This window comes from Rutilus rutilus, assembly GCF_951802725.1.
Source record: "Rutilus rutilus genome assembly, chromosome: 16".
Lineage (NCBI taxonomy): Eukaryota > Metazoa > Chordata > Actinopteri > Cypriniformes > Leuciscidae > Rutilus > Rutilus rutilus.
The window spans coordinates 20,526,987-20,540,325 of NC_140224.1; the positions used below are offsets into that span (position 1 = coordinate 20,526,987).

At 37.4% G+C, this 13,339-nt stretch overlaps 1 protein-coding gene across 1 annotated transcript in view; it reads right to left on the minus strand.

The window, feature by feature from the left end:
• Positions 1 to 2,539: 2,539 nt before the first annotated feature.
• mrtfba (myocardin related transcription factor Ba) overlaps positions 2,540 to 13,339 on the minus strand; it is a 32,074-nt gene continuing 21,274 nt past the window's right edge. The window contains exons 5-16 of the mRNA XM_084433459.1: positions 13,256 to 13,331; positions 12,298 to 12,459; positions 12,035 to 12,204; positions 11,773 to 11,910; positions 11,274 to 11,524; positions 10,623 to 10,791; positions 9,001 to 9,783; positions 8,789 to 8,908; positions 7,187 to 7,354; positions 6,987 to 7,106; positions 5,064 to 5,124; positions 2,540 to 3,697 (exon numbers count right to left, since the gene is read on the minus strand). Of these exons, the coding sequence (XP_084289585.1) occupies positions 3,204 to 3,697; positions 5,064 to 5,124; positions 6,987 to 7,106; positions 7,187 to 7,354; positions 8,789 to 8,908; positions 9,001 to 9,783; positions 10,623 to 10,791; positions 11,274 to 11,524; positions 11,773 to 11,910; positions 12,035 to 12,204; positions 12,298 to 12,459; positions 13,256 to 13,331 (2,712 nt within the window). The 3' untranslated portion in view covers positions 2,540 to 3,203. The remainder of the gene's footprint in view (positions 3,698 to 5,063; positions 5,125 to 6,986; positions 7,107 to 7,186; positions 7,355 to 8,788; positions 8,909 to 9,000; positions 9,784 to 10,622; positions 10,792 to 11,273; positions 11,525 to 11,772; positions 11,911 to 12,034; positions 12,205 to 12,297; positions 12,460 to 13,255; positions 13,332 to 13,339) is intronic.

Below are 13,339 nucleotides of genomic sequence, written 5' to 3' on the forward strand. Positions count from 1 at the left end.
TCAGAGCACTTCATGCTTCCTTCATTTTCCAGCAGGATTTGCACCTGCCCACACTGCCAAAAGAACCAAAACCTGGTTCAATGACCATGGTATCACTGTGTAATTACTGTGTGATTTCATGTAATATTCTAATTTTTTGAAATCCTGTTTTCATGGGTTTTATGAGCTGGAAGCCCAAATTATGTACAAATAAACAACTAAATACTTGACATCGTTTAAGTTGTGGGCCCTGAATCTATAATCTATGGAAGTTTAACGTTTTGAATGGAATTATGGAAATAAATAAACTTTTCCATGATATTAATTTTTTTTTGGAAAGGGTCTGTATTTGAAATATTTTGTAACATTGTAAATGTCTCATACTGTAACTTTTGAACAATTTAATGCATCCTTGCTGAATTAAGGTATTATTTCTATAAAAAAAAAAAACTGACCCCAAACTTACGAAGGTAGTGTCTCTATCTACATGAAGTGGCATAGTACAATATTTGGCCTCTTTGGTCAGTTTTAATCCCACAGAAGCTCTAAAACACAAGAGGCATCACATGATGGAAACCTAGGTCAGTGTATCCTATTCTTTCTCCTTCACTTGCTTGTCAGAATAATAGCATGATAGGGTACATAATAATTGCATCAGACTGCATTATAACAGCAGTCAGTAATGCCAAAAACGCCTCTGAACAGTCAGACAAATGCATTATTCCTTATCGGACTACATTTGTCCCCACAGCTATAGCAGTGAATGATTATACTAGTTGAGACTAGTATTTGGCATTTTTTCGTCCCTGGAGAGGCCACAATTTGGACAGTATGCAGAGCAAACAGTACAAAGCCTTAAAAACAAAGCAGATGGGCATCGATAATCGTCCGACTTCTGAGCAGACAACGCGTACAACTGAAGCTTTTTTCTTTTCTAAAAGCTCCACTGTGATGAGCAGTTCATCACTGCGGCAGGAAAGTGCTTATATACAAATAACACGTATAACTGAAACCCCCTTTGGATCTGAGAGAGGCGAGTTCAAAGCCAGTGGACACGTATTGCCTCGCTGAACGGAAAGGAGTCACGTCAGAGCAGGATATATACATATGAATAAAACGATTTTTGCAAAGGAAAGCATAGATACAATCAGAAAGGGCTAAACAGAAGAAAAACAAGAGGAAGTTTCTCTGAAATATATCAAATCAATTTGATTATTCACATGCTGCCAAGATATTTGCATATATACATAATGTTGTTCGTTTACACATATTTCATTTGGATGGTCTTATTTTTTGAACAGGATAACAAGCAGTAAAACAGACAGAGACACTCCAGCATACAAACACATGCACCCACACAGATATTTACTACAAGAACCTGACAAAGCAAAACCTGCTAAAAACTTCAGAACAAATCCGGATCGTTCTCAGACTCCCTCAACAAACGAATTATTAAGCTGCCAGTGACATTTAACATGCAGTCTTAAACTGTCCGGTTTGCTTGTGAAACAACCCCAGAGAGGGGTTTAAACAGGAATAAACAGTATGTTCATACACAACAAATAGTGAGATTATTGTATGTAGTGTCAGTTGTCACTTCTGTTGGCTTAATTTACATTTCTAAAAGCAGCCTCTAACTTTGTTCGATGGCATCAAGAATAAGCAAATAACGCAAAATATAGTGACCACTGTGCGAACCGAACTGAGAAAGTGTGGGAAAAACCAGGAACTTCCTTACAGTATGATGCACCTAAAATCAATTGAGTTCAACACGCACACACATTCCACTGAAGTGACGAACAATCACACACAGACAAACTTCACAATTCACAATTCACATACACACATAGATTATTTACATAAAATTTGATTGATTTCAGACTGTCTCACAACAGTTTATAACTTATCGTCTGTTAATCAAAATCGGACGTTGTTTTTTGTTTCTTTTGGCTGAAATCGAGAGCTGATCCGTGACAAATTAAGTCTTCAAAATAAGTTTTCATGTGTCTAGGACTGAAGAAATGAATCTCAATCCATTTCAAGCCAAATGCTCTTTGCAAACTCATCCAAGATTGGCCATTCATGCTTAAGGAAAATCTGCAATTCCAGCTACATAAATCATGAATCGATTTATCTGGTCTGCAGTCAATCATCCTTCAAACAATGTGATTGTCTTTCAAATTAAATCCCAAAAAGATTGGGAAAATCTAAAACCGTTCAAACATTTAGGGTCATTTTTGATGTTTTAAAATAAGTCTACAAGGCTACATTTATTTGATCAAAAATACAGTAAAAAAAGTAATATTGTGATTTTTTTCAGGTCAATATAGTTTATAGTTCTAGTAATATAGTTTAAAATGTAATTTAAAAAAAATTAGCTGAATTTTCAGCAGTGATTACTCCAGTCTTCAGTGTCACATACTTCAGATATGATTCTAATATGGTGACTTGATGCATAATAACTTATTAACATCAATGTTGAAAACAGTTATCCTGCTTAATATTTTTGTGGAAATTGTGATATATAAATATATTTTTTTCAGGATTCTTTTATGAATAGAAAGTTCAAAAGAACAGCATTTTTTTTTGCAATATTATAAATGTCTTTGTCACTTTTGATCAATTTAATGCACCCTTGCTGAATCTTTTTTTTCTTCTTTTTTTTTGAACGGTAGTGTATATCTGCCACCAAATCTTGCAGTCAGCGCTGAAAAAGGGGCATTGTTAATAATAATAATGGCATTGTTGATCAAGGTCATTTTCAATTTTGTGCAAACAAAGCAAAGTCTACTGTGTCTGGAATCCACTGCCTTCCCTTCCTTATAACTAGCCATATTTATAGACTGACCGCAACCAATCTGATGTCAATGGCACATGAATAAAAATCTAAACAAATTAGCAGTACAGCAGAATTCAATCTGCCTGAAAGCAGCTCCCTCTCAGTATGGCACAGCAAAGAGAGCACATTCAGGACCTAGCCAGCATTACCCACAAGGCTCTTGTGTCTATTCTGATCAAACAAGAGCGTTAATGTGAACAAGAACAGATGGTGAACATAGAACCAGCATAAGTGAAGTGTACAGCTGAGCTGTAGTCTAGTCACATGAAGCTGCCAGATGTGAACCACTGCCACAAAGATGATCCCTACTTCCCCTACTGTACGCCCCAAAGACAAACGGCTTGTTGTGCGAGTGAAAGCATAATCGTGTTTGAAGCGATTCCTCTCAGTCCCAGTGCAACTGCAGATCATGAGTGTCCAGGAATTCAGAGGTGATGCCCAGTGGGTTGAGTCCACCTATGGACCCGGGCATAGTGATGTCCAGCCACTCCATGTTGTCCAGGCAGGTGTCTTGGAGACTAAAGGACAGGGCGGAGGAGGAAGGCGGAGGCGGGTCGGTGAAACCCAGCTCACAAGTGTCCATTGGGGAGTTTGGCTGCTCCAGCATCTGGTTTTGCAGCTCCTCTAACAGGCCCAAAGTCCTCTGCTCCGGCTCTGTGTCCCCAACCAGCGTGCCCTCCAGCAAAGCCTCCAACTGGTTGTCGGAGTCCAGGGAGGCGAGGCTGGGCAGGGGTTCCACCATGAGCGCCGGAGGGGGTGCCATCTGCACCTGGGCGGGCGGTCGGGACAGGGCGGTGTTGATAGGCAGGGTGGTGATGTTGGCCGTGACGGGCATCATCTTAGGCACAGATGGGTCCTGTTGACTAAAGGGAGTAATCTCTGCAGAAAACAAAATGGGGTGGAACAAGAATGTTGACATTTTAATATACAGGGTGGGCCATTTATATGGATACACCGTAATAACATGGGAATGGTTGGTGATATTAAAGTGCTGTTTGTGGCACATTAGTATATGTGATGGTCACCACCCATCTTGAGGAGTTTGCCCCCTCACATATACTAATGTGCCACAAACAGCACTTTAATATCACCAACCATTCCCATGTTATTACGGTGTATCCATATAAATGGCCCACCCTGTATATATATATATATATATATATATATATATATATATATATATATATTTTTTTTTTTACAAATATGTTTAATAGATAATCTCCATCAAACCATTCAAAAGTTTAAGTTCAGTAAGATTTCAAAACGTTTTGGTAACACTTTACAATAAGGTTCATTATTTAACATTATTTAATGTATTAACTAACAAGAACTAACAATGAGCAATTTTTTTTTGTTAATGTTTGTTAATAAAAATACAGCTCTTCATTGTTTGTTCATGTTAGTTCACAGTGCATTAATGTTAACAAATACAAACTTTGATTTTAATAACGTATTAGTAAATGTTGAAATGAATATTAACCAAGATGAATAAATGCAGTAGAAGTCTTGTTCATTCTTAGTTCATGTTAACTAAGGATGAACCTTATTGTAAAGTGTTACCAATATAATATAGTATAATATAATATCATCTAAAAAAGTAAAGTAAGTTAATAAAATACAATATAAAAATTACACATACACTACCGTTTAAAAGTCTCTTGACCAAAAATACAAGAAAACGGTAGTTCTTTAAAATACCTATAGTTTAAAATATCTGTTTTCTATTTTAATATAGTTTTTTGGCAGTGATGGCAAAGCTGAATTTTTAAGCAGCCATTACTTCAGTCTTCAGTGACACATGATCCTTTAAAATGATTTGGTGCTCAAGATTAATTATCAATGTTGAAAACAGTTGTGCTGAATAATATTTTTGTGGAAACTGTGATCCATTTTTTCCAGGATTCTTTGATGAATGGAAAGTTAAAAAAAAAAACAGCATTTTTTAGAATAAAAATCTTTTGAACCTTACAAATATCTTTAATGAGACTTTTAATGCATCCTTTAATGTCACTTTGATGCATCCTTTTGATTATCCTGAATAACAATATGAATTTCTTCCCAAAAAAATATTATTCAAACTTTTTAATGGTAGTCTATTTGGCCCTGAATCTTGGAGACGTCAGGCTGTTACGGCGCTGAAAAGGGGGCTTCTGGGAAATGTGGCTGCCCAAAAAAATCTGAATCTGGATTTATAGTGAGAGTTGTGGAGAAATGGAAGTAGTCTGCAACAATATGACAAACTCACCTCCACTTTCTATTAAAATGTCAAAGAGATCATCCATCTGTTGACTTGTCGCTGTGGGAATCTGTGGACCGACAAAAATAATAATATGACTTTCCAATTCAAGGACAGCACGGAAGAAAGGGCAAACAAATGATTAACTAAATTACAGCAGTAAACAATGGACAAGTACAGTAGTGCCTCTGGTTAAATGCAAACAAAGAGTCTTAAAGGGACAGTTCTCATTAAATAAAAAGTATTACCCTTACCAGCATTAACAGAATTCTTTACAGAAACCATAACGTCATACAATAATACGATAGTACACAAGAAAAAACTAAATATGAAAATAAAACTGAACTCAAATAATATTAATGTCAGATCCTTATGCTTTGAAATATTTTCATACATATTGGTTCATTTATCTCTTTATCTTCTGTAATTTATTCCTGTCCTCCTATATAATATAAATGGTTAAACAAGACCTTAACTCATCTTCGTTTCATTCTGACCACGTATTATTTCCTTTCTTCCAAGTAACAGAAAATGAGAGAAATGAGAGCTTAGGTAGACTACACTACTACACTACATACTGCACTTTTCCATTCCCTGGTCCCTGGAGCGCAAGACAGTGTGATTAGAACTGCTAAATTCAAACCTACTTTCACACTTTGACTGGTGTTGAGCCAGAGAGAGACTCACCTAGCGCTTGGCATATGTCACCGTTCAATATTTTCAACCACATAATGTTTATTTTAGGTTTCAGACATTTGAATACATACAAGTACTAGCAAAAAAAAAAGAAAAGAAAGTACACATTGATGTCTATGGAAGCAGAAATTCTACAGCAAATAATTGGGGGGAAAAAACCTTGCAAACGTTATTTGATGTTGTGTTTTGTCAGAATATTATTGTGAAGGCCAATTCATTTCATGTCTTTTGGGAGGAGTGGGCGAATTTACCTGTTGTAAATCCGACAGACTCTTGATTCTACACAGTGCGTTGAAGTGTAAATTAACATGACGGTGCTGATCAACTAAAATGATCATTATAAATGTGTTTAAAAGAAAAAAGACATTTATTTACAAATATTTGAGAATCGTAATATCAGATATTTCATAATCTAGTCAACAAGCGTGTGAATATTTTGAATAAAATTTGAATAAAAAAGTCATACAAAGCTATTGTAGCTGCGATGTGTCAAAACTTTAGTCATGTCTTAAAGACAGGACAAAACTGATATTTTAAAACAGATCTGTGCATTAAAATTAAACGCCAATATTGCTGGGAAAATCCTTCATTGCCCTCATCTGGAAAACTTTCAGATACTTAAAAACAATATTTGATACTGAAAGAACTTTTTGTTTATTGCTTGTAATGTGTTTCTTTGTTCCCCTTTGAAATAATTATTGACATTCAATTGTTTTGATCTATTATTAATTTGTAGTTATTTTAAAAAGTACTTGTAATTATATAAGTAATGCAATAAAAATCATAAAGTTGATATTCAAAGTCAAATTCAAATTAAACAACAATTGTTTCAGAATCGGATCTTGATTCTGAATCAGATTGTGAGGTGCATAAAGATTACCAGCCTTAAAAGTAATGTGACAATAATCATCTTAAAATACTCATGCTAGAATATTTTACATTTCCGAATGAAAGGGTTAAAAATGGTCAAGCAACCTCCATTAGAACCCCTTGAGATGACCTGACCCTTTTGCGCATGAGTCACATGGACTACTGTGCTTTTTTTCTATGTTTTGGAGCTTGAAAGTGTCACCATCCCCAAACCATGTATGAAAAACAGAGGATCAGACATTTGCATGAGAATTTGAGAAAATAATACAGTTAATCATTGGCTGAGGTATAAGATTGCCTGCTGAAACAACCAAGCAATCAACACAGTATGTGTACGAGAATGCTAAGATGTGTAGAAAACATCACCTCTGAGACAGCGTGATTCTGTAGGCTGCGGGTCTGTTTGACGGCCTCCTCATAGCGGGGCGGCTCTCTGTTCTTGGGCGTCTGGTTGAAAACTAGGGACTGCTGGATGTAGGTCTGGGACTAAAAAAAAGTGAATGAACATTTAAGGCAGAGCAGAACAGCAACAGACTAAACATCTCAATAAGAGCAGGATGTGCTACCTTGCTTAGTGGCCCATTGATAAGGGCTGATGGGGTGGGGGACGTCTGAGGCGAGATCCTGTTCTCTGGGGAGCTGCTGAGGAAGCACTGAGGTATCTCCAGGCCTGCTGGGTTCTCACTGGTACCGTGCTGGAAACCTGACCTCTCGGCGGTGCTCACAGGCAGAGTCTGTGTGAAGAGTAAACCAATAGGCCATGAGCATTCAGAAACACCCACTAGCATCATAGAGAGCATATGCCTGGTTTATGTTATAATCTTCTGTCCGCCCTTAATCAGAGGCTGGTCCGTACAAGAACAAGCCACCTCAGGTCATGTTGGCATGTGTCCGTACTGCACAGCTGTCAATAAAAATGTTATCAGCTCATCACAACCAATGAGCTCTAGTTACTCTGGTCATCCAGGAATCAGGCCAGGTTCATTCACTATGCCAAAGGAATGGGCATCTAGCTGGGAAACCTTAGCATGGTGCACTGTTGCCAGGACAGGCCAATTACAGTAGAGTGAAAGCCTAGAAAGAAATGAGAGCAGTGACTCCCATCCATCTTGCTGATGAATGACTCTGCTGGACAGACAAAAACTTGATGATCCCAGAGCTCACAGATAATGTTCACTTGTTCTGATTGCTCCTGCTGGCACTGATCCTGTTCTCACTCAGGTTCCACAGTCATTCAATACTCTGTTAAAAAACAAACTCTGTAGTGTGGATAAAAGTTGTGATATATTAGCCAGGATGATTAATTGGCTGTCATTTGGTAATTTTGAGATCAACATCACTGACAACAGTGTCTGCTACTTTTTTGTCCGGTAAGTGGTTGGACATTTTGTAGATATATCAGCTCAATTATACTGAGATTCAACCACATAAAATTATGTTCATATGACGCTATGAATTAACAATATATAATATAATATAATGGTAACCCTTTACAATAAGGTTCATTGGTTAACATTAGTTAATGTATTAACTAACATAAACTAACAATGATCAATACATTTGTTACAGTATTTATTAAAATACAGCTGTTCATTGTTTGTTCATGTTAGTTCACAGTGCATCAACTAACATTAACAAATACAACCTTTGATTTTAATAACGTATTAGTAAATGTTGAAATTAATATTAACTAAGATTAATACATGCAGTAGAAGTATTGTTCATTCTTAGTTCATGTTAACTAAGGATGAACCTTATTGTAAAGTGTTACCAATATAATATAGTATAATATAATATAATATAATATAATATAAAAAAGTAAAGTAAGTTAATAAAATAAATTATAAAAATTACACATACACTACCGTTTAAATGTTTGGGGTCTGTATTATTTTTTATATTTTGAAAGTCTCTTATGCTCACCTGCATGCAGTAAAACAGGAATATAATTTGTGAAATTATTTAAATAACTGCTTATTATTTTTAAATATATTTTAAAATGTAATTTATTCTTCTAACTGGAAAAGTTGTGATGCTTAATATTTTTTGTGGAAACTGTGATACACTTTCAATTTACAAATTATATAATAGAAAAAATAAATAATATTAGATAATAATAATAATTATCTTATATTTGTTACATTTTTACATTCAATCATGAGACTGACCTGAATTAAGTGGTTGTGACTGAGCATCTGTTGTGATGTAGGACTCTCTGCTTTGGTGGGCTGTTGCTGGGGGGTCTGAATTAGACCTGTGCCTGGTGGAGAAACAGCCTGCAAGACTGGCTACAAAAAAAGACATGGAAATTATATTTAGTATTGACATAAGTTTATAAAGTATATAACATATGGAAAGCAGTCTGTATGTATTTTGTTACCTGTAGTTTGACATTAGTGTTGGGCAGCTGGATGGTAGTGGTATTATTCGCCAGGGGCATTGGAAGAAGGATCTGAGTGCCCCCATGCGGAGTGGTTAGCAGAGTCTGGGGCTGCCCTATGACCTGTGGCACCCCTTGGTGGCTGATAATGAACTGACGGAGAGGGGTAGCTGTCACCTGGCTGGGGTGGGCTTCCTCGAGCTTCACCAGAGTTGGTGTAGTGTGTGAACCTCGTGTACAGTTGGGAGGGACAGTGTTTTCTGTTTTGACAGATGCCAACATGGTGGTTGGACTGGAAACATTTGTTGCAGGTGGAATGACTTGTCCACTCCTTTTCTCCACCTCTAGCTGCATCTTCAGTTTCTCCACCAGCTTCTGCTCCTGCTCCAGTTTACGCAGCAGTTCCTTGATCTGTCGCTCCTTTTCGTGTAGTCTCCGGTCCTGCTCTTCAGGAACAGGAGCTGCCTTTACTAAACTGTGGTTTTGGGCCTCTGCCTGTCCCTGCATGGATGTGTCTTCTCTGCGATGAAGCTCTGAAGAAACAGGAGACACAGGCGGAGTGGAGCTCATATTTTCAAGGGGCTGCTGGATGGGGGAGAGGCTTGTAGTGGTGCTGGACACCTCCATAGGTGTGCTGCAGGGCTGTGTGTTAGGTCTTTTGCAGTTGTTGGGTGAAGTAGTGACAGGGTGTTCTTGGAAAGGCTTAAGTCGTTCAATAAGGTCGGTTTTCGTTCCCGACACTGGAAGACCACGTAACTTTAATTCCAGTTTCAGCTCAGCCACCTACCAAAATACACCCATTATTAATACATCAGTTATTAGCTCTAAAAATATTAGCTCAATACAGAAAATAAAGTAATTTTTGGATTACCAAATATATCACCATTTAAACTGTTCAAAATAATTAGAATTCCACCACACTTAATAAATAAGATGCATATTTACACAAAGACAAACCAACTGAATAAAATTTTGCATAATGGAAAAGTCATATTAGCTTTTTAATTTTTATTTATTATTATTATTAAATATTTATTGTACTTTTAGTTACTATTCACTAACGTTCAAATGTTTGGGGCTAGTAAGCTTCTTATTCAGCAGGGTATATTCAATGTATCAAAACTAACAGTGAAGAAATCTATAATTTTATTTATAATTTCAAATAAATGCTGGTCTGTTAAACATTGCATTCATCAAAATCCTGATAAAACTAAATCACAGTTTCCACAAATATATTAAAAAAAAAGCACAACTGTTTTCAACATTGATAATAAATAATAAATGTTTCTTGAGGATCAAATCACAGAAGACTGGAGTAATAGATGCTGAAAATGCAAAAAAAAAATTAGCAGCCATTACTCCAGTATTCAGTGTCACATGATCCTTTAGAAATCATTCTAATATGAAATGAAATTTTTAAATATATTAAAATAGAAAACAATTATTTTAAATTGTAGTAATATTTCGCATTATTCCTGTTGTGCTGCATTTTTTATTAAATAAATCCAGCCTTGATGAGCATAAGATACTTCTTTTCAAAATGTACCAACCTCAAACTTTTTTAACAGTAGTGTTTTTATTATTGATGATATTTTTTGTGTATAATTAGAATCTCTCGGTACCTTCATCTCCTCCAGGTTGGCTGGTAGCGTGCCAGCCTTGCGGTTGGAAAGGGTGCTATTGGGCCGCACAGGTGTTGCTGTGGGCAGAGACAACACGATTGAGGCAGGAAGGCTGCTGGTGCTGTTAATAGCGACTGTGGCACTGCTGTTTTTGCCATCTATCACAGGCCTGGCGAGGAGGGAAGCAGAAGGGAAAAGAGGGGAGGAACAACACTTAACATCACAGCAGAAACAATTTGTTTCTTTGACCTTAGCTCTCAAAAAAATAAACACCACTGAACAAAGCAGCAGCAGAAAACAATGACAGTTAAAATAAATCTTGCACAAGAGATGGAAAAGGAAGCAGAGGAATAACCTCATCGACTTCCTACCATTAATGTAAATCACTAAACAGGATTTGTTATTGGAAAACAGGTAATGGTCCTGAGTGCCACCAGCAACAAAAATGTTTTTAGACATTTTCCACCTAAAACCATTCTAGTGCAGTCATTATACTAATGGTTAACAAAACACATCCTGGCTAGCTTCAAAAGCAAAATATGACCTTTGCCAAATGGTTCAGATTCACCAATTGGCAAAGCAGTACATAGCGAACACAACAGAGCCTGATACACAGATTACAGACACATAGAACTGGATTTCTTTGCTTACTTGAGAGGTGCAGGAAGGATGGTCTGGTAGTTGTAGTGCTGCTGTTGCTGTTGGCTCAGGATCTGTAGCTGCAAAAATAGCTGCTGTTGTTGTAGTAATCGAGCATATGAAGAGTCCATCGGGGCTTGGTCGGGTTCTTGTTTCTGGTCTGGGGGAATGTACTGATGATATTTCAACTTTTTCACACGTGGCTTGGCCTCCTTGCTCTTCTTGCTACGGCTCTTGTCCCCAGGTAGCTTAGGCTGACTCTGCTGTAGATTAAACAGAGATTTCCCATTATGCATTACATCTAAATCAGTGGTTCTCAACCATGTGGCCAGGGTCCACTAGGGATCCTCAACAAACTGCCAAATGGGGCCTCAAGATGACTTAAAATACTTTAAAACCAGGCAAAACAAGCGTTAAACAAGTAAAAAAAGGCTGAGATCCACTGATCAAGGGGGTTTAATAATTTTTTGTTGTTTTTCCCTTACTATAAAAGCCACAGTTCTTTACTGACCTTTACTAGGGTGGGCCCAGACTTCACATGGGCCACGGTGACTAGCTGTGGCACGGATGCTGGAGGGCTAAATGATTGCTCATTGCTGGAAAAAGGCTTGAAGAAATTTGTCGAAGTGGTGGCGACTGCAGGAAAGTGCTGTGAAAAAAACAAATAATGAATCTCAGTATACTGCAAACCTTGAATCACCAAATTCTGTATTTTTGCATCATGAGCTCCCAGTGTTCGATCCCTGAAGTCAAAAGAAGGGAGAGAGAACTACCTGTAAAAAGTTATTGGGCACTGGTGAAGACCCCTCTATGGTCCGGACCTCCCCAGGTGAGGCTGCAGAACCCTGGGACTCCTGACTTCCTGGCTGCTCGGGTGAAAACGCATCTCCACTGTCCTCATCTGCTTGTTCCTCTAGAGTTCTGGGGTACTGCATCTGACCATCTACCCGATGAACACAAAGGAAAATGTAGCATAATTCATAAACATGCAATTTTACCCCCAATTTAATTCCTTAATCATAGTGTGCATTTTCACCAATGATGGCCTCCTTGACGCTGGAGTCCACAGGTAGGATGTTCTTCTCCACCAGCTCCATGGGGCCGGGGCGTTGAGAGATCTTTTCATTTAAGTCATCAGCCAATCGAGCTCTCTTCAGTTTCAGCTGGGTGGCCTGCAGAGAAGGCTCCGCCACAGTCTCTGCCAAACCACCAAAAACCAATGACAATCAGTGCAACAATCACTCAAACCCACACTTGTCCTCAAACACCACAACAATCACACAACGGTCAACTCAATCACAGCAGTAAACAAGACACGTACTGAACCTGGCTGACCCTTTTGAACATAAATTCTTCTTGCTTTCATGAAATTAGGCTGCTTTCTCACAGCTTTATGCTGAACAAACTTATCTGCATAGTTTAGGGAAATTAATATTTTCATAATTCTCATAAAGTTAGGCTCCCTGTATCAGTTTCAGCACTCTCACAACTACTGAATGTATGCCACTGCTGTTGAATCCACAAAATAATGGCAAGAAACATTTTGCAGTTCCTTTTAGTGAATCAAAAACATTCACTATTCAATATTCACTATTCACAAACGCAGCCAGTGTAGCCACTGCTAACCAGAGACCTGAAACAAAAGACAATTATAAACTGATTCTTTTAATGAATATTTCAAAAAGATGTGTTACTGTTCTTCATATATATATATATATATATATATTATATATATATATATATATATCAGCATTAGAGTAAAATCATAACGTATTCATAACTTGTAATGGACATATAAATGAAATATACCCAAATGCATCAGAAATGGCTAAAATCAAACTGAATCAATAGTAATGGATTCAGAATTGAATTAATTGTATTGATGCCTGGCTCTACTAACAAGCTACCGCTTTGTTTAGAAAATAATAGATTCAACAAAACATTCCCAGCATGCAGATTAGCAGCCATTACATGTCTCATGAATGGAGGATTACCTTGTAAAATGTGCATGCGGACCAACTCGGCCCTTTCTGGGCGGCTGCGTATTTTGTGCTTTAGGAAATTTTCAGTCTACAGAA